Source organism: Zea mays, chromosome 5, assembly GCF_902167145.1.
Source record: "Zea mays cultivar B73 chromosome 5, Zm-B73-REFERENCE-NAM-5.0, whole genome shotgun sequence".
NCBI classification, from domain to species: Eukaryota; Viridiplantae; Streptophyta; class Magnoliopsida; order Poales; family Poaceae; genus Zea; species Zea mays.
Genome location: NC_050100.1, coordinates 144,983,757 through 144,995,161, shown reverse-complemented (window position 1 = coordinate 144,995,161; position 11,405 = coordinate 144,983,757). Strand labels below are relative to the sequence as shown.

The 11,405-nt window shown below is 42.9% G+C and overlaps 2 protein-coding genes across 2 annotated transcripts; one reads left to right on the top strand and one right to left on the bottom strand.

The window, feature by feature from the left end:
• The first annotated feature begins 477 nt into the window (after window positions 1-477).
• Window positions 478-2,803, top strand: LOC118472057 (kinetochore protein NDC80 homolog). The gene is made up of 2 exons (XM_035959129.1): window positions 478-2,058; window positions 2,556-2,803. The coding sequence occupies exons 1-2, from the start codon at window positions 1,874-1,876 to the stop codon at window positions 2,704-2,706; spliced, it is 336 nt and encodes a 111-aa protein (XP_035815022.1). The 5' UTR covers window positions 478-1,873; the 3' UTR covers window positions 2,707-2,803.
• A 1,507-nt stretch (window positions 2,804-4,310) lies between these two features.
• On the bottom strand, window positions 4,311-5,203 carry LOC103626985 (uncharacterized). Its single transcript, XM_008647342.3, has 2 exons — window positions 5,078-5,203; window positions 4,311-4,955 (listed from the first exon to the last, which is right to left on the bottom strand). Exons 1-2 carry the CDS (start codon window positions 5,160-5,162, stop codon window positions 4,600-4,602), a joined length of 441 nt encoding a protein of 146 aa, XP_008645564.1. The 5' UTR covers window positions 5,163-5,203; the 3' UTR covers window positions 4,311-4,599.
• Window positions 5,204-11,405: the final 6,202 nt, after the last annotated feature.

Genomic DNA, 11,405 nt, shown 5'->3' with positions numbered 1-11,405 from the left:
CTGTTGATTGTTAGCTTTTGCTTACCATCTTATTGGTTTAAATATCATCAATATACTACTAAGCCTCTGCCTTTTAACCTTCTCTTTAAACATGCAGGACTCAGGTGGGAGACTTCAAAAGCATGTACTGCTGAAGCGTGACAATGGAGATGTCGTGAGCTTCTCAAGTCCGTCCATTTCGGACACCTAATAGCTAGATGGACCTATCTGCCGGCATCACCAGGCCAGCGCACCAAATAAACGATCCCTAAGTCAAGTAAGTTAAGGTGTATATAATTCAGGAGACATTTAACCGGTATTTAAAACTTAGATTGCAGATACTTAACGATGCTACAATCGACCATTCTTGTAACTTAGTAAGTTAGTATTAAAAAGCAATTTCCATTTTCTTCTGTACTATTACCTGAAATTTGGAATGCCTCGTCATGTTACTATCCAAGTAACTCTTCTATGCATGCCTTCATTTGCATTTGGCAGACACAAGTGTTACTTGGTGAACTTTGCGACTTAGAGAAAGTTAATACCACAACAATGTTACTATGGCTCTCTGTTTCAATACTGAAATCCAATATATGCTTCAGCATCTGGCCTCATCTCTTTCAGGAAGAGATGCTACAATATGCAAACATGGTTCTGAAAAGGAAGGTAAGTGAAAGTTGACCTAGGAAACTCGTAGCACCCACAGTTGGCCTTGAGTGTTGTGTGCTTCAGAGACCGCTACAAGTTCTGTTGCTGCTTTTGTCTGCCCATTCGCTGCTTGCAGTGCTTAAGAAACTGTTCAAATAACCACATGGTCATATATAGGTTATTATTATCTTTATCTTCTGTTGCTCACGTCCTACTCAGATGCTTTAGTGCTATGCAAAATTGCTTAGCGATGCACGCTGGAATTGACTGAACTGCTTATGTTTCGGGAGTATAAATCCCCGAAGGTGGGTGGCGAGGAGCCGTGTCACTAAGGTGAAGGGCAGATCCAGCCATGGTAGGTCCATGGCCGCTGTGCCACCGTGGTTTCTAAAGGTGATTTGTTGCAGCCTGAAAAGATTGAAAATGATATTTTGTTTAATGTTGTGAGGAGGGATACTCTTCTTGGGTCTACTAGCGGAATTGAGTCTCAAGGATATCCTGGGGAGCCAGATAGATGTTAAAACAGTATAGACAGAGTGCCTTGATAGCATTTCAGCTTCTGACAACGATGACAAGGAACTAAATGTCATTGATGATGATGCATCTAATCTCGTGAGCAGAAATAATCTACAAGATCAAGGGTACTCACTGGAAGAAAAAATATATCATGATTTTTCCTTAAATTCTGAAGACGAGACAAGCACAAACAGACCAAAAGTTGCATCTATTTTTTACATATGTATAGAGATGCACCCGGCTTCCATTAGCCTACCTAAAGGGTCTTCAGAAAAGGCAGAACTAGAAACAACAAACATCCCTGATGACAATTCAGCTGCTATGACTGATGGAGTTGCCTCATGTACTGGTAACTGAGTTGTCCTCCCTCTAGCTTTAAGGCAGCATATGTGTTTCGTGTTTCAAGAACTTCGATCTAACCATCATGAATTGGATGGAGAAGCTTTGTGCTGTTCAAGTTTTCAGAAGGAGATCCAATGACAGTCATTCGAGTGAAGAACCAATTATTTGTTTCAAGGATAGAATTGAGATTCTAACAGTCTGGCATTTAATTCCAACTGAGTGAAAACTAATTCAGACAACAACAATTGTCATCTCAATTGGAATTACAAATGCCTGATGTCCAGATGCTACCTCATAGGCTTAGAGCCAGTAAACAGTGGATACAAGAGGGACCTGGACCTTTTATGGACATGGATGGTGGATGCTCACACATAGAGGTTAAGCAACAATGGTGAATGTGAAGGATGTGGATAGAATGCGTAGAGAGATGCAGGCTATTGAAGATGACATTGCCAACGCCGAGAAGGGGAAAGCAGCACTGGAGGATAAGGTCTGGGAAGTTGAAGCTAAGCTGGTTACCAAGCTTGAGGAGCTTGAGAGGCATGCTGATCAGTGCAACCAGGCCCTCAAAAAGTACGAACATGCCGCAGCATCTCCTATATTTTCTAAATTTTATTTCTCCATTTTATTAGAAATTGACTATAGGTACACCTAAGAACAACCAATGCTAACCATACCATTCTTATTTACCTATTATTGGTTCCTTTTTTTGGTAGCAAATAATCCTTTCAATTCTGATGAAGAAAACTATGTATAATCATTGGTTGTTCTTATATAATCCTTTCAATCCTGTAATTTTACACTGAAACTTATTGACTGATTTTGAAGTCCAACGATTAATTTTCAAGATTTTTTTGGGAAAAACATTTCACTAAACTTTTGGGGCTTCGAATAGTCAGCTAGCATCGTGTTATGTTTGTTGTTGTTGTGTTTACTAAACAAAAAAGCAAACAAGTTTGAAATGTTAATTTTTTACTGTGGTTCTGCTGTTTGTATTTGCTTCACTAGCTCCTTTTGTTAGTTCTGTTTGTATTATGTGCTCATTTTCACACTTCTGGGCCACTTTTCAGGTTGAAACCTACTGTTGCTTTTCAGTACATGATAGATTCAAAAGGATCTTCTCCTGCTGAGATGCTAGGTACTGGTTACAAAACAGTACTAAAACCTGCACTTCTGGCTCATGCTGAGGAGAAAAAAAAGGATTTGTCTCTCAAATCTTGAAAACTTAAATGATCTACAAAAGCAGCTGCAAGGAAATGCGAAGGTTCTAGAGGAGGAAAGGAATAATATTTTCAGTCTCCAGGCAAAAAATAACGAAGTCAGTCCATCTTTTCAAGCACTACATTACATTTTATAGCCTAGAGTAAATGTGATCTGAATTTTTTTGTCCTTACTCTTCTATTTGTATGCTATGTCTGAAATTACTTGCAGCTGTGTTGTGCAGTAGTAGGAACTTTTTTAGGTTCTGGAAGGTCGGGGTGAGTTGGCTCGGGTTCACTCGGTTATCTTGTTTTCTCACACATGGCTTGTGGTTGCAGGGATGGACTTCCACGAACTGATCGAGATCCCACACGACAACCGACGGCGGTACCACGACGACGTATCTGTCATTGTAATATCCTTTGAGGGCAGGATCTGGAGGTCATGCGTGTAAATAGGTCGGCCATACTAGATTAGAGAAAGAAACGTATATATCTGGAGGGCAGGATCTGGAGGTCATTGTACAGAGTATGTTTGTATCCTTTCCACATCACTGGCAGTAAGAAATTATATCGGGGTGACATAAAAAGATTATAACGCTTGTTATGACATAATAAGTTACTAGATAGTAAAAGAGAATTTGCACAGTTTGTTAGTCTCTGTAATTCTGTTGAATTTCTAGACCAACGGAACTGCTAAAATTATATGCATTGATTCATAGTACCCTCTTACTTTATCTTTTGGTTTTTATGTATATATTTAAACGAATGATGATGAATTTAGATACATATACAAAACACATGCATTAAGAATTGTATAAACACACTAATTCTTTAAAACTACTACTTCATCCGTTCTTTTTTATTTATCAAGTTTTAGTTTAAAAATGAAATGACGGACGATAATTATAAATATTTGAGAACACAGGTAGTACTTTTTTTTGGATGGATTTTGGTAGGAGGGAGTACTTATTTAAGTCATGAACTGTCTCTGCAAGTTTTCGTTGGTTCTTTGTTTCAAAATTTGCGTACTGTGCTCTGCGCTCTCTCTATTCAAGTAAAAAATGTTGATTTGTTCTCCTGTAATTTGGATGGCTGCATTGGTGCTTGGCATATGTTCACACGCGCGTCAGGCGGGTAGCGACTTGCCCTGTTTATGTGTTGTATAGTATAACTGCTATTATTGGTCTTGGTTTCCTTGTAGTTGTCCAGTTTTTTATTGGTGTTGATCTGACAAATTATTATTTGTATTCATTTATTCGGAGATGTAACAACCACCACCACATGTTTGTCGAACAGTATGCAATTCCCGGTCTGCTGAAGATCGTGCAGCTTATCCCGATGGTGGTTGCATTGTGATAAATGGCGTTTTGACCGTTGTTATCAGCTAACCGCCACCACAACAACGTCATGGAGCCAAGGCAATGTCGCCAAGCTAATTTTTAGATTGGAATTTGTGGTTCTTTTTAAAGATCGAATATGTTCTAGGATCTTAAAAAATATTTGGTCTTAAAAAATATTTGTCAGAATGTACACATTTGTTCTAAGGTCATTTAGGCCTCAAACAAAATTTCTTGGACTTTTTTTGTTGATGGAGGGAATGGGACATCTCGAGATCTAAATATGTATAGAAGATCCAAATGTGTATAGAACATATATTTTTTTATGGGTACCAAATATAATTGTGTGCACGAACATGGTAGTATAACAATGAAACACACATTTGTACATAATCCATCGTGATATTACATGTTGCCGTTGCAACGCACGGGCACTCACCTAGTTGTATAATAAGAACACAGAGATGCAAGAACCGTTCGTTGAGATTATATCATATAACAGCCATTGTCCTGCGCGCTGAGCCTGGCCTCCACAACCATTGCCGACGGGTTGTAGCTAGTCACTTTACCTTTCCTTAATTTCCAAACAAAACGCGGACCGCCTTCGCCGCCACCTTCGCCGTCTTGTCCTTCAGCCTATCCTTGACTGCCTGCGTCTTACTGTGGTCATCCATGGGCGCTCTAGCTGGAGGAGCAGCAGGCGTTGGCCATGACGATGGCTGCTCCTCCTGTTCTTGCTGGCCAAGATCGGGGTTGGAGAAGACAGGGATGTGATGTTCCTGTCCTGCCGCCTCTTGCTTGCTCCTTTCTTGTGCCGGCAACGCCCTCTCGGAGGCACCACTGACCGGTGGACCAGCTGGGATTTCGTCCATCCTCCGACTCCGAGCAGCACCGCGGGCGAACTGTTCTCTGGTGCGGAGGCGATGAGCATCTTCGAAAGCAAACAGCCGATTTTAATTAGTGTGCAAGCAGTAACTAAATTAACACATCAGCAAATGGAATAGAAATGGTAACAAATGACGTCCTAGCTTGTGTAGTAGTAGTCATTATTACCTGCTTCTTCAGCAATAGGGGCGACGGACGTCTGCTGCTTAGAATTAGAATAGAAGGAAGTGGCCATTTCGTATGTCCTGTCCATGTGTGCTAGCTGCAGCTGCTGTGGGAAGATGCCGCTTAGCTTTTTGTTATATATAGTGTCCAGTCCAGCTGCTGAACGAGCTTGTTGTGAGATGACAGGAAACTTCCGTTTATTCTGTCTCTCTCTCAGTCCACCATGACGAAGTCTGACTCTGAAGTCGCGTCAATAGATACAAGGTGGTGAATAGTGCGGCGAGGGAGGAGGAGGAGTGGAGGACCGGTGGACACCCGAGTCCACGCGCTGCAAACTCGTGCTTCTTCAACAGCCTACAACAAGGATATATATTATTCGAAACATAGTGTTGAATGATTATTCTTACTGGTTATTCTGTTCTGGCGTTAATGGCTATATATATACCTGACAACAGCTCTGTTTGGTTTGCTGTCTAATTTACCATATTTTGCCACACTTTTATACCTAAGATTAGTTCTTCAATTCGAACGACTAAACTTAGTCAAAATATAGTGTAGTATAGTTAACCACGTACCAAACAAGCCCGTAATCTCACAATAATAGTGAACTTGGTTGACTTTGCTTTCTTACTTCTCTCGACTGTGACACGTCTTGGTCATGGAGTAAGGTCAGTTATAGGCGGTTGTTATGTTCGGAATAGCAGAAACTGAACCCAAGACAGGTCTTCCAATTTCACACTGGCCGGATTCCTACCTCAAATGATAAGAAAATGGTAGTGTTAGGTAAATGACTCAATCAACTGATAAAATTTAATTTTTCCTTTCTGGAGAGAGAGAGATAGCTTTAATTAAGCGAAATGGGGCACTCTTTTTTGCTATCAAAATTAAGAACTTCATCTCTTAGGCTATGTCCAATAATAGAGATGTAAACAGTTACTTATTCGCATACCAACTTTTCGGTCTTTTTTAGTTGACAGGGAATAAATAGTATATAGAATCAGCTATACAAATTCATATTCTTGTCTTTAGTATTGAGCTTCTAAAGATTCATATAAGTTAAACCTTGAATTCATCATATATCTTCTTAAAATAATAGATATAAAATTCAGGTACAATTTAGATACAGTTTTTCCCACTTGTAGTGAGCAAATAATATATAAAAAAAATTATTAAAAAATTATTCTTATTGGCTGTGAATTTAGCGGACTGTTCACGTGCATGTTGTGCGCCCGTACCCTTTGTCCGGCCCAGCCTGGCCAGGCCAGGCGAGACCAGCACTCATGTGTTCTTCCTTCTAGCTCTCATCCAACACACGCAAGAACACAGAGAGGACTCAACTATTTTAGCTGTGTTCTCTCCACCTTAACTAGCAATGTGGAACTAAATATTGCCACACACCTATGATTGTTGCCACACACCTCTTCATGGATGAGCCTTTAAGATTTTTCTAGGATTTATTTATAAACTACAGTGGTCTTGGCCCAATAATTCTAACAGTTATAAACTATATCTCACACTACACGACGATTGAGTTTTAGCGACCCTTATTAGGTACCAACGTTGGTTGATAAAAAATATTGACTGATGGTTGGTCACTAAATACGTTTGTAGCCACAGTTTGTTGGTCGCTAAAAGTCTAGAAATTTAACAACGTATGGTTGGTCGCTATAGGGCAAGGTCATTTTGGTAGTGATTATTGACTTACATATGACAATAAATTAGATGGCAAAAGATCGTTATTAATGAACCGTAAGTCGCTACAAATGAACCGTCGTGTAGTGTCAAAGTCACATCATGACTTTGCCTCAACCCACTATTGTTTAATAGACCAATGTTTCAATGGAGACTGATAAATTAAACATCCACCTAGAATAACAAGTTACCCTCATTCATAACTTGAACAATAGACTAGGCCTTGAATTACAAGTTTTGTGCAACTGATACTTGACATTCAGTAGGCCACTTCACTGTTTTGAGCATTTAGGTCGTACTCCTTGGTCTCTTCATGGGCTTAATAGAGAGCACCAAAATCACATAGACAACGATCGTCCAACTGTTGGACTCATATAGGTGTATTATTTCAAGAACTTTCTAAAGGACAATGTCTTTGCTACTTAAAGCTAACATAATACACTAAGTCTATTACCAACTCGTTGTACAGGAATTGAGAGTATTGCATCCTTCTCGAGTGAGTTAAATAGGTTACTCTCATGCTAACCTCTAGCTTGTTCTTGCACACATGCATACGGAAAGCATCATAGCCGGTATATATGCACATAAGTACAATCATGAACCAATCACAGACCAATATACCTTTTGATCAACCGAGTTACCTCCTATGTCAAGATCGTGATGTCCATTAGTTCCCACATGCGTCTTGATGGGTTTGACATCCTTCATCCCAAACTTCTTAAAATGTCTTGAGTGTATGCCTATAATGAAAATGGACCATAACCCATTTGCATAAGTGAATTCGGTGTTTTATAATCAACATATCCATTTGGACTGATGTGTTTGTTTGTGTTTATGTTTATAGTTCAAAGGATGCAACATGGACTAGGAGTAAGGCAATGAGGAGATCAGCACTCCAAAGAAGACATTATATGTCATATTTAAGACCTCTAGACATGCTAAAGAGTACAATACTCCAAGAAGTAGAAGTATGGATGCAAAGGCACAAACAAAAGTGAAGTCACCAAAGTTGAGATAAATGAGTGATTGAATTGGAAGCGTCTCACGGTTTTAGAACTACTCAAACTAACATGGTTCCACTCTAATCTGTAGAACATTTCACTAGCTTTCCAAGAAGTCTAAGATCATCAAAATCAGAGTTTGGAGCCAAAAGTTATCCCCAAAATACGAGAAGTATTGTGTTTTGCATAGGAGGTCCGGTGCACATGACCAGTTCGGCGCAAAGTATGGTGTGCAGATCTAACTAAATGACATGGCTACAACTATGGGTTGTAGAGATTTTTATTAGGTTTCCAAAAAGTCTAAGATCATCAAAATTGTAGTTTTTGGAGCTAAAAGTTATGCCAAAACTACGAGTGCTCTGCAAAGGAGGTCTCGCGCACAGGACCAGTCTGGTTTGAGAGATCTGGTGTGCCATAGGACTGTCCGGTGCGTCACAGAGTAGTAGAGGCTTCAACGACTAGTTTGCAATGGCTAGTACACGTGGAGGTCTGGTGCACCCTGACAGAAGGTCTGGTGCGCCACAGAAAGCTGCAATCAGCTTTCGAACGGGGAAGTTTTGGTTGGGGCTCTATATATACTATACCACCCGAGCATTTGGAGGTGTACCCCTCGTCCAAAGGATTGAAAAAAGATTATCAGCCACCTCCATGTTTCTTTCGCAAGCAGGTAGATTGCAGATGGTCAATGCAATTTTCTCTTCCCTTCCAACATACTTCATGTGTACACTTAGTTCCAAAAATCTGTCATCAAACATTTGACAATTATAGAAAACATTTCTTATGGAGGGGGCAGACATCAGCACAAAAAAGCCTCCACAACTAGCTTGGTCCCTGGCATGCCGACCAAAAGTTCAAGGGGGATTGGCATCCTCAACCTATCCATGCACAATGAAAGTTTACAGATGAAGAACCTGCACAAGTTTTTGAACCGGCGTTGGAGACTTGTTCTCAAATGCTTAGAATTAAGAACAAGGCAACACAAAAATGTTAAAGGTTAAGGCCCTTCATCCTTCGAAGCATTATTCCCCTTAGGATATAATGATCTTCAGGCGAAGGTCATGAAGGACATACCTTCATGATCGCAGTATACATTAATGAAAGAAGAAGCATGTAAAACATAGAAAACAACATGAATGATTATGTAACATTATTAACTCATCTTCTATTATATTATCATGAATAAATAGAAGTAATACAGAATTACATTTGTACCTTCGTCTTGACAGAAGGAGATAGTATAAGCGTAATGCACGAGCGAGTACAAATCAGCGTGAACAGTACATGGGTACTGTTCATCTATTTATAGGCACAGGGCGCAGCCTGTGTGAAATTACATTTATACCCTTTATAATTGATTACATTCATGACATAAACTATCATGGGTCAATCTATCTTTTCATCTTTAAGTCGGTGCAATCCTTCGTCTTAGGCATGTCGTTATGCCAAAGTTCCCTGTAAGGTACCTTCGGCGTTGTTTCCGTGCTGATCTTCCGAAGGTGTTTCTTCTTACTGGACCTTCGGCTACGAAGCAGACCCCAACAGTAGCCCATTCGCGGTGCTAGATCGTTTTTCGTAACGAGCTTGATCCGTGAAAATTTGTACTAGGCTTCGGAATGCCGAAGGTCCGAAAAACACCTTCCCTGAGCTTGTTGCCGAGAAACGATTAAAATAATCCGAGCGTGGGGTGGTCCCACCACGCGACGGGTATGCACGATCTATCGATTCATCTTGCACGCACCGTGGTCCGCCGTGCAGTGAGTGCGGGTGACTGTTGAGCGGATACGGGCGACTTGATGAGTCACCTTCACACCTGTAGCACTACATAAACAGACGGGTAGGTGTGAAGTTACCACAGCATTCATTGCCATTGCACTGTTGTGCTGCTGAAAAATTTAACCATAGCCGAAGCTTTTCCATCGCATTCTCAAGCAAAGCATCATTTTGAACTAGCTTCGTCATAAGAGAGAGCTTCGTCAGAACCATAAAAATCATCAACATTCATAAGAACTGCAAGGAAATCAACACCTGATGGCTAGGGTACGTTCAACCACTAGGGTGACCCGCGACGGAGAAGAGGCCGAGACTACAGAGACTGCTCCGATCTCTGAAGTGATGAAACAATCGGGAATGGTTGTGACAGAGGTAGCTGCTGAGGAAGGTGCACCTGCTGCCGAAGCTGAATATGCTGACATTGAAGAAGATGTTGTTGATGAAGAAGAAGAAGATTATAATACTCTCATGCCAGCCAAACCCAGCCATTTGAATTTTGGAAAATCTACCGTTTCTGAGGCTGATATGCCTATGATGATAAAGCTAGACTACTTCGGAGAAGCTAATAAGAAGCTGATTCGTTTTGGTGGAGAAGAAACCACTCTGACACTGGAAAAAGATGAGGTGGTAGTTTTCAGGAGCTTCTTCAGAGCGGGATTGAGGTTTCCTTTAAACGAAATGATTGGAGAAGTTTTGGAAAACTACGAGATCTATCTTCATCAGCTGACTCCTAACACTATCTGTCGGGGACCATAATTAGGGGTACCCTCAAGACGCCTAATTCTCAGCTGGTAACCCCCATCAGCATAAAGCTGCAGAGGCCTGATGGGTGCGATTAAGTCAGGGATCAGTCCATACGAGCGACTCGATCACGCCTCGCCCGAGCCTAGCCTCGGGCAAGGGCAGCCGACCCCGAGGGATTTCCGTCTCGCCCGAGGCCTTGCCTTCGTTGAGAAGCAACCCTGACTAAATCGCCGCACCGACTGACCGAGTCGCAGGAGCATTTAACGCAAAGGTGGCCTGACACCTTTATCCTGACGCGCGCCCCCCGGCAGAGCCGAAGTGACCGCCGTCACTTCGCCGCTCCACTGACCGGTCTGACAGAAGGACAGCGTCGCCTGCGCCACTCCGACTGCAGTGCCACTTGACAGAGTGAGACTGACAGGCAGTCAGGCCTTGCCAAAGGCGCCATAGCAAACTCCGCTCCGCCCGACCTAGGGCTCGGACTCGGGCTATGCCCCGGAAGACGGCGAACTCCGCTCCGCCCGACCCAGGGCTCGGACTCGGGCTAGGCCCCGGAAGACGGCGAACTCCGCTCCGCCCGACCCAGGGCTCGGACTCGGGCTAAGCCCCAGAAGACGGCGAACTCCGCTCCGCCCGACCCCAGGGCTCGGACTCCGCCCTGGCCTCTGCCGAACAACCTCCGCCTCGCCCAACCCAGGGGCTCGGGCTCGGCCTCGGCCATGGAAGACAGACTCGACCTCGGCTTCGGAGGAGCCTCCACGTCGCCCGACCTAGGGCACAGGCCCGCCACATCAACAGGAAGCGCCATCATCACCCTACCCCGAGCCGACTCGGGCCGCAGAAAACAAGACCGGTGTCCCATCTGGCTAGCTCCGCCAGATAGGCAATGATGGCGCCCCGCTAGCCCTGTGACGACGGCGGCTCTCAGCTCCCTTACGGAAGTAGGGGGACGTCAGCAAGGACTCAACTGCTCCGACAGCTGTCTCTCCGCCAGGCTCCGTTGCTCCTCCGACAGCCACGACATCACACCAGCAGGGTGCCAAGATCTCTCCGGCTGCCACATTGGCATGTACTTAGGGCGCTAGCTCTCCCTCCGCTAGACACGTAGCACTCTGCTACAACCC